The 13,644-nt window shown below is 42.7% G+C and overlaps 1 protein-coding gene across 6 annotated transcripts in view; it reads left to right on the top strand.

Moving 5' to 3' along the window:
• RAPGEF6 (Rap guanine nucleotide exchange factor 6) overlaps positions 1-13,644 on the top strand; it is an 885,786-nt gene that overhangs the window by 844,205 nt on the left and 27,937 nt on the right. For 3 of the 6 annotated variants that reach the window (XM_078653140.1, XM_078653141.1, XM_078653139.1), the window contains 2 exons: positions 7,484-7,672; positions 9,057-9,191. In XM_078653140.1, coding sequence (XP_078509266.1) covers positions 7,484-7,672; positions 9,057-9,191 — 324 coding nt within the window. Of the gene's footprint in view, positions 1-7,483; positions 7,673-9,056; positions 9,192-10,082; positions 10,701-13,644 lie in introns of those variants that run through there. The other 3 variants (XM_078653136.1, XM_078653138.1, XM_078653142.1) reach the window with 2 other exon arrangements.

The following is a 13,644-nucleotide window of genomic DNA, read 5'->3' on the forward strand; positions in this document are numbered from 1 at the left end:
CTAATCCACTGCACACCAGGCCACATCATGGTCCAGCCCAAAGAGCCCTTTTAGCTCCTGTTGATCGGAATAGTTGTTGTGATGCCCCCTTGCAGAGCACCCAGGAGGGCGCCAATTGTTTTAACATCCTGCCTAACACAGGGAGCAAATTGTCTATTGCTATTAATATTCCCAATGGAGTCCCTGTAGTTCCTAATGCTTCTGTACCTAATAGAGGAGGTTCCTCCCATAATTCTAACAGCCATCCTGCACAGGCCCACGTGTCTAGTACTCGCGCCTTAGATCCTTCAAAGTTTGTCCTGCAATTACACCCTTCCTCAACACCCCATGTTCTTATTTTAGTGAATGTGCCACCCCTCAAAGAGGGGGTGGAAGAAAACTAAAGTATGATTAAAAATAAGGTGACCCACTGGATCTCGAATCAGATGAGTCTGTTACCTTCAGTCCTATTCAAAGAGATCATTGTGGCACGCAAGGTGGGATGGAATAGGGATTCTTCTAAATCCGGTTCAGGTGATTGCATTGTGGGCAATTTTAGAAATTCCATGATGGTGGAGCAGATCGTATTTAACAGCCGGCCTAGCTTTTCAATCAGAACTGACATTCTACTCCATCTCTTGAGTTTCTTTTACCCACCTCCGCGCATTAGGTCTCCCCTAGAGGTGACATCTAACCAGTCTTTGCAGGATTGTTGCTCAATTTTACGTCCCTGTTATCACACAACACTTAAATGCGGCAGCTCGCAGTCAAATTCCTTCATCCTGGCAAAAGTCGGTGATTGTTCCGATTTATCAAAAGGGGCGTAGAGTCGATCCAGCCTGCTGTAAGCCCATTTCTCCGTTTGGATCTGGAAGTAAAAATCGTTGGTCGTGTCCTGCTGAATCGGCAGACAGTGTGGGCAGAGGAGCGTAACAGACTGTCAGCTATACAATACTGCTTCGTGTTGGGGGACGATTGAACAGAATCTGAACCTCTATTAATTATTAAGTATACCACTGTTAAGAAAGGTTCCATCCATCTGGCCTTCATGCACCGGAGTACAGCCTTTGACACGGTTAACAAATCGAAGCTCTGGGCTGTGCTGGAGTCCATGTGGGTGGACAATGCACTTGTCACTTTACTGCACAATTTGCACAGGGGGCTTGAGGCCTCCGTAAGGTTTGGTCCTAATGGGGCGTGAGGCCCGCACTTAAAGCTGGCCAGGGGAGTATGACAGGGTTCCATATTAGCACCTTGGCTTTTTATTCTATATATTAACCAATTAGACCCGTTTTTATTGGAACAGTGTAAGGATGTCCCCAAGGCTGGTGACAGATTAGTCCCAGCCTTCTTATATGAGGATGACACAGTTCTTTAAGCACGTAAGGCCATCAGCCTTTAGCATCTGTTAGACCGTTTTACCGGATAGTTTGGGCCTGAAAAATAATTTCTCCAAATCATATGCTATGGTCTTTGCCCGGATGAAACCCAAGGCGAAAAGATACTCGATAAAGGACCGCTAAATAGGCAGAACTGATCAATTCGGTTTCCTAGGCATGCTGTTAGATACTAAATTGATCTGGCACACTCTGACTAAAGCCCATGTACAGTCTTAACGGAGTAGCCTGTAGTATTGACAAGTTTTCTAGACAGCTTGGCCATACTCGCAATATGGCAAACATTGACCTTTATAAAGCTAAATGCATCTTGACAGTGAGTTTTGGCTTAGAGATTTGGGGATATAAGGTTGGCTATTTTATCCAGGTGGTTGAAAATACATTTCTGAGAAGGGTTTTGAGGCTTCCCCAATGTTTACTTTCAGAGATTGTTCATGAGGAATTGGGTGTAGGTTATGCTTCAGACTGCATTCAAATCCGTCCTTTATTAGGTTTCGCCTGGCGTTTACTGCGCAAGCAGTATCGCGCAGGCGAAAACTTTTGTAAACAAGTATGGAGCTTTCTCCCGCCTCTGTCTTCCATAAATGGAGGCTAGCCATTGGAAGACAGATCTGCCTGTCATTGCCGGAGCAGATTTGTGGGCGTTCCCGCGATTTTTACTCATCCCACCCCTTTCCCTACGTCATGCGGCGGTGGGCGGTTGTTTTTTTTTTTTTTCTCGGCTATGCAGGCGACATTTTTTCGTGGAGCTGGGGCGGGCGGGTCGATCTCTCCTGGCGGCACACGCACTGGCGCTCGTTGCTGCACTGAGAGGGTTAATGGCAGCCGTAGGATGAAGTTAAACCTCTGTCTCTCGGAGAATGGAAATCTCTGCCTCTTCATTAGGATGCAGCAGTTGGGCCTCAGGCAGAGGCAGACATGGATTGCAGCGGAGATGATTGACAGCTCGGGCTCGCTGAGGTCAGAGGTCTCCTTGCCTGAGTCAGGGGTGACCCGGTCCCAGCGCTGAGGCCTGCACGGGACCTGGTGGTGACACCGCGCTGCCTCCGGAGCAGGGGCGGCCACCAGGGGGGCTCTTACCTCCTCCCGCTGCAGGCGAGGTTTACCTCTGTGCACCTGGAGGGGGTGTAATCCTTCACCGGACCACTGCGGGCGGGGTTGCCGCAGGAAGGCAGATTATCCCTCTCAGCAGGGTCAGGCATCACAGGGGAGTAGGCACGCATGACAGACAGGCACTGTTTACAGTGCCAGAGATTTGGGGAAGATCTAGCAGGGTGAATGGAAGCCTAGGCGTTCCGGGCGTGTGTATTGTCTTGCTGTGTTTGGCGTGTTTGTGGTTCACGCTCTCCATGTACACCATGATATTGCACTTTGTTCGTCTTTTTTTTGTTTCTATCTTTGGTAAACGTTATTATTTCCGTCTGTCTCTCGTCCCCATTTTAATAAAATCCCTTCAGAACATTACCACATTCAATTGCCACTGGATGACAGTTGGATTTAGGAATTTGAGCAAAAAATGAGGCAGAGAATGCTGAATGATACTTGCTGCATATTTGTACTCATTTGTTCCCCGTTAAAACCTTAAAAAAATGGCGGTGATGGAACGAGAGGTAAGCGTTTGTACTTCGGTATTACCTCAAACGGCTGATGCAGTACTCTAAAAGAGACCCTCTGAACCTTCTTGATCTATCTTGAGATTTGCTTTTGGGTCCAGGTTTGGGCCTCTCGCTCTACACCCGTTTTTTCTTGCTCCTAATCTATACCTGTCTTCTATCGTCTCTACCTGTCTATCATTTAAGGCTAATCATTGTTCTCGGGCTCAAAAAATACTCGTGCATAGTCGCCTTGAGGCTGGGGCTATCAAGTCTTCATGCTGAGTCGTATGCAAAGTGGAAACGTGGCCCAAACAGTGTTTTACACAAGCTTTTTTATGTTGGGCTTCATTATGAGTAGCTTCTTACCTTGATTTGGGCAGAAACAGGAGTTTCCGCTCAAAATATTAATGCGAGGCATGTGGTAATTTCATATATGGCATTACTGCTGGCAAAATTAGCCCGTGTAATGCTGGTGGTAAATTCATCAGGTTAAACCTAGGGTTTTTTTCCCCCACAGAGGCCCTGACATTAGGAATTATATGCATAAATTGGTATGCAAATACGGATTTCCAATGCTATTCCACATTTAATAGGGGTTTGCTAGAGGATTAGTTTCAGTCCCTTGGTAATACCGAGACTAGACAAACTTTTAACACTGCATTTAGCACATGTACCTGTACAGTGGGCTATAATCATTGAAAAACAGTTATTACGCATAAAAAAAGACATGTGTGGTACACCGATGCAGCAGAGCGAGGCTCGCAGACCTACACATGCAGAAATAGACCCACACTGGACAAGGAAATGCAGAATCATTTACACATGCAGAGGAGCACACGTATTGTTTGTGCAGAGTGACTATGGAGTGCTAGGGACTGCAGAGTGACTGCAGAGATTAAGCTAATGGCAATGTAAATGACAATGCCATTTATTTATCTGTTTTTAAAACCAACACATAAATACAAATTTTGTCATTTACAATGCCAATAGCTCTAACTTTTCCAAAGGCGAAAGCATTGCATTGTAAATGCTTGTTACTGTGGTTATAGGTCTGGCTTAAAGGGGAACTCGTTTTTAATAGTAGATTTTAAGAGATTGCCTGGATCTGGATTACAGGCAGCATGTTCCATGGCTGAACTATATCAAATGTATTCTGAATGACCTTGGCAGATCCGATCTCTTTTCTGACCCAGCAGACCCACTAAATCCGATATATTGTGGGTCAAACAAGCTTTTTATTGTAAGTTTCAGGAAAAAAGGGCGAATAGTGCATCATCTAAAAGTTCCCTTGTGTGTTATTTTTTGGTAAAATCCTCAAGCAAAATTGATTTTTATCTGAAAGTTGATATGCCCGACCACTGTAGACGACTTTTGAATTATTTACGTCTGAGATGAAGTCACAGAATAGCCAATGTAATCTTTTTCAGTATTCTTCTTTATATGGTTGAAATAGAACAGCCAACGAGTTGCGTTTCTGTTATGGAAACTTCATCAGGGCGAATAAAGTATTGAAAGGACCAAAATGCAGTTTGGTGTGTCCAGGTGAAATTGAGTCAAATCTGACGAAACCAAGTAACATCCAATTTCTAAAATGCGCCTGTGCAAAGTTACTCCTGGTTATTCAACTCAATATTCCAATATAGATATGAGCAGAGTTCATCCCACATGAAAACATCCAACGTGGTTCCACTTGTGCGTAAAGTGTGACTGAATAAAAACCGAACTGCAGGGCCAGCAGTTCAAATAGTAGAAACACTGAATGTCCAAAATTCGAACAAAAACAGGGTGAGTATCCAGAGACAATTGTACTTCAAATTGCAACCTACACCGGAAATAGCGCCTGTATCCACTTCCTTATTGTGGATAAGGGCGCTGTTTCCGGTGTAGGTTGACTCAACTTGAACATTTGTGGCTTATCATAGCCTTCTTTACATTGGTAGATGGCCCGCTTATACTGATAATCAATATTATTGATTCTTCCATCGACAAGTTTAGACTCGTATGAATATCTGCAATTTGAAGTACATTTGTCTCTGGATGCTCACCCTGTTGTTCGAATTTTGGACATATAGGGTTCCTACTATTTGAACCGACTTGCCCTGTATAATCTGGTCCATCGTTTCATTGAAGTTCGATTTTTATTCTGTCACACTTTACGCACAAGTGGAACCACTTGGGATGGACTCTGCTCATATCTATATAGGAATATCGAGTTGAATAACCTGGAGTAACTTTGCACAGGCGCATTTTAGAAAGTGGATGTTACTTGGTTTTGTCAGGTTTGACTCGATTTCACCTGCACACACCAAATTGAATTTTGGTCCTATCAATACTTTAATACTTTGCATTGCTAAGTTAAAAAAAAAATACATCCAAACCGATTACAGAGTCGTGTTTCACGTTTAATTGTAAAACAGAAATATATTTAAAATGCCATGTTTTTCTCATACATAGTTTATTGCATTGATGCTTAGGTTATTCATTTTTGAGAGCTGTAGCTCGTCAATTGTAAATTCAACCAGAGGGGAAGTGCACCACCTAGCGACAGTTTAGAGATGTACAGGATACAGGTTTTCATCTGGAGACGTTGTTTTCTTAAATGATAATTATGTGGTCATTTTATATTATTGCGTTAAAAAATGCTCTTTCTACAGAGTTAAGAAATAATAGACAATGGCAACATCAAAGAAAACGTTAGTAAAATGTGACTGTCTTGCTTGCTATATTTATATTCACGAATTATATAGGTGTACGTATTATTTGTCGGATGTTCACGTCCAAACGCCATTCTTTTCAGGTTCTTGTGTAAATCAGTGCTCCGTACGGACGTTTCAAGCTTGCAGCGGTCCTGCTCGGATCCCCATCGTCAACTAGACCCCCAAAGACCTCAAACTCTACCATTTTCTCTCTTCTGGCGATGATATATGTTGCGCAAGCTCCGCGTCCCCTTATTGTGCTTGAGACTTCCTTGGTGATGTTTTTGAACGAGTTTCCAGAACCTGGCAATTGTAAATATGCTTTACAGTACTGTACATGGTCGCTATCCTTCCCTTGCACTTCTGTGTCATAGGTAAACGTGTTTTAAGTCGGTCGTTTAAAGGGTGCCTGGTTGGCAGCTGATAACTGGGCGTCTGCGCACTGGAGGTTTCTTGGTTTTGTTGGATGGAGGGCTCTGCCTGCCACGGGACATTTGTGGTGACAGGTGATTGCTTCGTCCCGAGTGAAGTAAACTGCGCAAGATCGTACGTACAAAGGGGCTACCTTTAAGGTGCCTATACCTAAAACCGGGGGTTCTCACGAGTTGATAATGGACGTGCTTGAGCAGGGACGCCCCCTCGTGCTGAAATATCTCATTGTCATTGGTACTGGCCAGTGGCCTCCATTAGCATAATTCAACCAGCTGAGCCGTGCTCGTAGCCGCCTCTAAAGTATGGAGCGAAGCAAGGTTAGTGTCCGTGACCCCAGTCATGAAAGATCACTTTTAGGAATAATTCAGTAGAATTGTACCGACTAAAGAACTAGACATAACCCGCAGCTTTCTTCCAGACAGAGCAAAGAGCCACTGACTGAGCACATAAAAGCATGTAACATGCGAATGGACAGAATACAAAAACTAGCTTTGCCTGGTGCCGGCAACATGCCCTCTCTTGTTTGGGGCTCTTATGTGCATTCTCCCAGAGCACGTGGCGCATCGCAATCCCTAAAGGGGAGACGGTGAGGAAAGGGGCTCTAAAATGTCCCCCCTTCTTCGCAGCAGGTCATCATTCCCTACGGAAAATTGCTTCAGAAAATACCCTCACTGTGTGTAATTTCTGATTCTCACGGGAAAAGGGAATTTGCGACCCGAGGGCCTGAGTGTATGGAAAGGTTATTTAATTACTTAATTTACCTGAAGTATTCCTGAGGCTACTGTTTCCTTGATGACGTGGATGTTCCTAACCTTGTTGTCAGCAGTATGTAGAGAGAGTTCACCAAGTTATTAAGCCTGCAAAGTGTCTTGTTGAGTTTCAAGTAGTTTCTGGGAATCCAGTTATTGACTGCTAGTGGGGCATCAGCCAAACACACACTTGTCAATGTCCATATTTTCTACCAGCCTCTGCATGTTCAGGGTGTGTTTAGCGTGCATTCACAGGAGAGGGCGGAAGTGTATATGATGTGCAGGAGGGGCTAACATAAACAATGCAAATTAGAACACAACAGTTGGTCTCTGAGAGTCTTCTTTGTTGATCGGTGATGATAGAGTTGGGAGGATGGTTAGTTGAAACTTTTCTGCGAAGAAGAGGGGTTTATTCCACTGCTCCTTCCCTTGATTCCAAGTTCCTTTAGTCTGTACCTCCTTCCCTAACCCTATAGTCACAATAATTACAACTTGTGCACGCAAGAAGCAATATTCTGTCCCTCTCTTTGAATGCTGCCCTTGTATGTAGGACCTGCAGAGGCTGACAAGGTTCCAATGTATGTGGTATTAAATGGCTACTCTTATTTCTTGTTTCCCATTTTTTTTTTATACAGTAACAAAGAGTTCAAGTGATCGCAGAGGAGCCAAATCCTTCGAAATGTCTCCGGCGCCGATGAGGTCTATCGGCCAGGCCGCCAAAACACATCTGCATCAGCCAAACCGAATTAGCCAAGTGCTGCAAGTGCCAGCGGTCAATTTATACCCCAAGAAGAAAGGCCAAGCCAAGGACCACAGTGCATGTAGTGAGTCTGCTTTGTGTACACCTTGTACTCTTACATATTTCACATTGTCTAACTACCGTAGAAGAGCAGACTCCGGGGTTGAGATGGATTGAGAAGAGGGACTATGTGTCTGCTGAATCTCCCTATAGCCAGTAGAGCTCAGGCCTGTGGCTGGCTCGTCTTTGGTAACCGCATTATCTTATTCATGCTGGAAGCTATGCCTACAAATGTAGCCCAATTCTGACCTCCTTTTAGATTAAAACACCTTATGGGTAATGTCTGCGTTTCTGCTTTTGCACCCACTTTAATCAATTATGATTAACCAGTGTGATGGGACACATTAATAGTTCACAATACATGGGTGCATAGATGGGCTCGCTATGCAGTTCAGGTATGAGCTTTACAAATAGGATATTTCGGAGAAGAGACGACGTGTCTGGAAAAGCTCATTAGAAAACCCCACTTGTAAGTTGCAGGTTCGTCTTAAAAATACAAATTTTTGCTTTTGTGTGTTGCTTGCACATGTTTTTTCCTGGAGAAAAAAAACGTACTTGCAAGGTGTGTATGGTTACTGTCCAAAACCTAAAAACACTTAAATCCCACACTTAATGGCTAGCTGTGCACTGCCCATGCTCTTAATCAATGCACCATTGACAGACCGAGGAGGATAAACACCACAGCCCGCAAAGAAAAAAGTCCTCAAGCAGGTTACATGGAAAGGAAAGTCGGCCACAGTGCTTCGCGCTTATGGTCCTCACCCGAGAAGAAATGCGGCTGTGTTTACATACACTAGTGATACAGTGATTTATAAACCGTTGATACAGAGGGCGACCTGCCACGGCCAGCAGCCAGATATCCTTGCAGAGAAGATACAGACAAGAAATGTCTGTAAGTTATTCAAACCTTAAGTACCACTGCCCGCATTTGTATATCATTGTAGCGAGTATACAGAGATGAAATATATATATATATATATATATAAAGAATGCTCACAAGCTATTGATATTCGAAAGCACATTAAATGCAATGTCAAAATCAAGATGCCACTGTTCGATTGCACACAGAACAGGCCCATTTTTCCTGTGTCCGCTTGCATATTAAAATAAAAGTGTCATTATTTGTGGCTCCTGGGTTGTAATAGATGATGTATGTCCTTGGTAAAGTCGCACCTGACATCCCAGTTATGCCATGAAGTGTATAATTGTAAATCCCAATAAGCTGATACTACATAGCAGCGATAAAAGGGCGCTAATGGCTCTTGTTAGAGGAACACACTTGAAATACTATAGCACGTAGGGTTTCATAGGGCTAAACTTTAAAAAATCATTAGTGGAAAAAGAGGCTTATGTACTATAAAAACAGTTGACCCTCGTTTGAATGGCTTCTGGCATTGTTTCCACCTCAGGTACAGGTTCGCCGCAGAAATCATCACTTTTGGCAGAGGACAGTAGCGGGAAAAGACAGTCGGAGGACACCATATCCATGGTGTCATCCCTGCACTCCAGCCCTCCTGGATCACCCCAGAACTCCCCACATAAAGGTACGGGAAAGGATTCAAATGTCGTCTTCAGTTTCCTGGTACAAGGTGTAAATACATTTTTTTTTAAAGTTGTCTTAAATGAGCCAATTTTCTACAGTGAATTCTGAGGAAATCCCTGCATGGTTGGCGTGGTGTCTGATGACACCGGAGATTGCTTCTTGGCGAGTGGATATTTCAGCCCGATAAGATGATAGGTCCACCCATCATGGTTTACTAATGTGTAGTTAAGGTGTACAGTGTGTGCCTCTCTCCCACTTCATGTCTCCTGAAGCTTGTGAACTGCTTCAGACTTCGGGTCCAACACTCGTCTCTGAGTTTTTGTTTGGAGGAAGTATGAGATTTCGTTAGCAAAGTATGAGCGTGTCTCAAAATTGTGAATTTTGTTTCCTAGTACTTGTATATTCTTATATACTGATTACACTATAGCCATGCCTTTGGTTTTTCGATGCAATGCTGCACTCCTTTTTAACCTTAAACATGTCTCATTTTTTTGGATTCTCCTTGAGACACAAAACTTTAATCTCCTACGCCTAACCACTAGCTGGTGAGCCCTCAAGTGGATTCACTAACCAGCAGTGGCCACAGGGGTGATGTCTCTTCCTCGGTAAAGGTTTCTCTAGCAGTCTGTCGTGTACTAGCAACCCCCTAAGCTCCATTTACTGTGCTGCAGTTTCAGTGTCTGGCTCTGTTCCTCAAATGCATTAAGACATATTTAATGAGCCCTGTAGTATGTCCAGTGATGCATGTAGCAAGTTATAACATGGTGGTATTGTGGATGTTTTGTAGAATGCATTGTTGACAGTGTTCCTTTCTACCTAATGTAAAGCACTCCGCCTTAGTACACCGCCTTCGACCCCTTCTAAATCTAAACCTTAATATTTGTTTTTTCAGCGGGTCTCCCACTCCTGTCTGATGCATTGGGATCCTCGTCGCTGCTTACGTGCGACTCAGGCCACAAGAGCAGCGGCCCCCGTAGCTACGGAATAGGTGGGGGATACTTGCAGAAGAGAATCCAACAGATCACAGGCAGAGCAGCGCAGGACGCAGACTGCAGGCAGCAGAGAGAGGCGGAGGAAGAGCAGCGTAGACCACAGGCAGGACAGGAGAGCAAGCTCAGGAAAAGGATGAGGTCCCCCTTTGGACGTCTTAGGGAAAGGAGCAGCTCGAGGGACAGGCTGGTTTTACCCAGAAAGGCAAAGCTACAAGACTCAGAGGAGGCACTTGTGTGTGAGCAGCTACAAAGCACAGCTGCTTCTGGCAGCCGCCAAAAAGACCCTGACGCAACCAGCATTTGTAGTGTCCAAGGCAGCAGCCATTCCTGTGTATGGCTCTGTCCGCAGATAAGGTCTAAGAGAAGGAAGACGCTTTGATTTGTTACTTGCCCAATAAGGCCACTGAACAATTGATGCCTAATGTTGTGCTGTAAAAGAAAGCTAGCTCATCAAGTAGGGAAAATTGGCATAAAAACGATGTCCATCATCTGCCATATTGTCACATAACCTCAGTTGCTCGCAGTTTACAATTTTTGGAGGGTTTAGATTTTGTTTTCTTTCCCTGTTATCTACCAAAACTTATTTAGACAATAGAAACAGAAAATGGCAGCAAGCCCTGGTGGAGGCGCCGACAAATGTTAACCTGTTCTGTATACCCAGTGATTCTTTGCACCGCTTGACATTTTCAGCCAGTCTTCCAGTCCAGTTCAGTTCAGTATTTTTTTAAGTGACTGTTCCCTTTTGTACAAATGCATTGTGTATCAGCATAGCATTGATAAGGAAAGATTAACTAGAACTATTGCAGAAGGAATGTATCACCGTTTATTGCAGAAAGCCAGCATTCTAGCGCAGCAGGCAGGTATCCTTTGTTACAGCAGTGCTATCCACACCGAGTCACTGTGACACGCCCTATTGAGAGTGGACCCCATCGTTAGCCTGCTCGCCATTTGTTTCTGGATTCTCTGCCTCTGCTGGGTAGATATTCTTTGACAAGGTTTTCCTGTTAACATGGAAGGCAGTTGGCTTTCGGAAAACCTAGTTCACAACAGCATGCCTCTTTTGACATGTAAAGATGTACGCAAGTGAGAAGAGGATATTGTAAAATACTTGGGGTACGCCAAGAGTGATAGGGACAGCCACTTACCCCGACAGTTCATAGCAGAGCCAAGGAATTTTAAAGTTTATGCTGATACCAAGGAAAATGCTGTTAAAGTTTAGAATGTTTTGTGCAATACACGTTACAGGCAGTAGACAGCCATTTATTGATCAACAGTACATCTCGAAATTCTGATGCATGATATTTGGTATTTTGGAAATGTGAGTAGCACTTATATTCACCTGGCCAGCCAAGTTAAGCATTTTTTCCCTCTTTTTGTGCTCTTGAAATCATTTTTTTTTACCATTAGCTTTAATTAACAAATTCCATGATTTTTTTTATAGGCTATACCAGTTCTCGAAACATGGAAAGAGACAGTATGTTCCAAGCACGAAGTTAATAGAACTCATTAATTTCAATATTACGTATGAAAATCATAATTCTAATCTTATATCATTGCTAACAAAGAGTTCTAGTAAAGACCTTTGCAAATACAACACAACTCTTTGTAATATCATCTAAGTGATCCTCGTCCAAGTAGTAGTTTTGACATAAATAGTGTAAGATATAATGCACTTTTCCATAATTTAAATCCATATCTAACAAGTGCAGTGTCTTTGCTACCTTAGCTGTATTCTCTGCCGAAGAAACCCGTAGGAAACAGCCAAGTCACGCCTGCTAACTGTTGAGCTAGTGCTTGGAGAAGACCGTGGCGACCCATGTAAAGGTTGATGGTGTGAATTAATTTGCCACCTCAGAATAATTGGGTATCATCTCATCAAAATACGCTTGCACTGAGGCTGAGCACCACTTTGGATCAATGAAATTATCTGTCCTGAACAAAAATTTGAAAGGCATTGCCAAACTGTCCTTCTGGCATATTTTTAAACCTTTTACCCAAACATTTTATGGAAATGTGCACTGTATAACAATTCTTTATTAATACATTTTGCAATGCCATTTAATTTGCATTTGCTCAGAGAAATGATAAAGGAATTGGGTTTCCTCAATGAAACTTCCATGTATTTAGAATCTGAAATTTTAAAATTGAGCTCCCGATCTTGGTTTTCCGATGTATGTTTTCAGCTTCAATGTAAGAAATTTTGTGGGACGTTAGTATTGTGACAATATTTTATAATTCAAAGTTTTAAATTAATTTGGCATACAGATTAGTTTTTGTTTATAATAAAACAAAGTAGGCAATTAAAATATAATGTAGCATTGCGCTAATTCAATTACCTCATAGAATATAAATAGTTGTTCAAATGAGCATACAAAGAATTCATGATAATTGTAGCTAGGAATCCATTGCACGACTATAAACAATGCTTTTGGATACATGTTGTAGACTTATGCTCCTCATGCAGAAATCCCCATTCACAAAGATAATAGTGGAGTGTCCTCCTTAAAAACTATGTTTGTGATCCAAGATAAAGATGCTTATTAGTTAAATCCTTTCTTTTGGTATGAAATGTTTTGCATTTCTTCATTTCACTTTTTGTGATTTAAGATTTTTTCTGTAGGCATCGAGCACATTGTATCTAATAAGAGAGAGCGAGTTACGTCAGGTGTCATGGAGTTTAGGTGAAAGAAGACCAGGAAGTGTATTTGAGCTGGGGAGGCAAAAGGCATGTGAACGAGCGGGGAGTATAAAGTAAGAGTTAAAGTAGTTTTAGAAGTTGGCAGGCAGTAGTTACTAAGATTTCTAATCTAAATACTAGTAGACGTCTAGTAATTGTTTCGTTTGTAGGAAATTCCAAATGCGTTGAATATTACCAAGTAAGTGTGGAGTGAAGTCTTGCTTTTGCAGGGGGCAGATGCTCCTTGGAAGTATGTTTTCTTGCTTCTACCTGGCATGTAGTGCTTGACAGTAAATTGGTTCATGACAACAGTTTGTCGTAGTGAAGATGACTCGGACTTTCTTGAGTGGAGTCAGATTTTGTGTCATTGTGGTGTTAGGGATTGAAGCATCAGTTGTCATAGAGCGTACAGTATAGTTTACAGTGAAAGCAGGATGGTTTTAGTAGGCCATTTGACAGGGAAAGTGCATGCTTTCAAAGCTCTTCTGAAATCAGGAGGTAGGATGAGTGATTTGTTGTGTAGTTGGTAGACTGAAGGTTTAACAGTATTTATAGTGGATACCAAATATAATATTGATTGAGTGTGACGTCAATGGATTTTGTGTATGTTTTTAAAGTGAGGTGACGCGATTCGATAAGGGAATGAAGAGTAAGGTTGATAAGAGAGGTTGTAGTAATTTTGGAGTAGCTGTGAAAATTATGTCCTGGGTGATGTTTTATGTAGTACCTGTATAGTTAGCCCAAAATGGTGATTATGCAGAACACTAATGTCCGATATTGAAGAA

The sequence above is a fragment of the Lissotriton helveticus genome, chromosome 7 (genome assembly GCF_964261635.1).
Source record: "Lissotriton helveticus chromosome 7, aLisHel1.1, whole genome shotgun sequence".
Taxonomy (NCBI): Eukaryota; Metazoa; Chordata; class Amphibia; order Caudata; family Salamandridae; genus Lissotriton; species Lissotriton helveticus.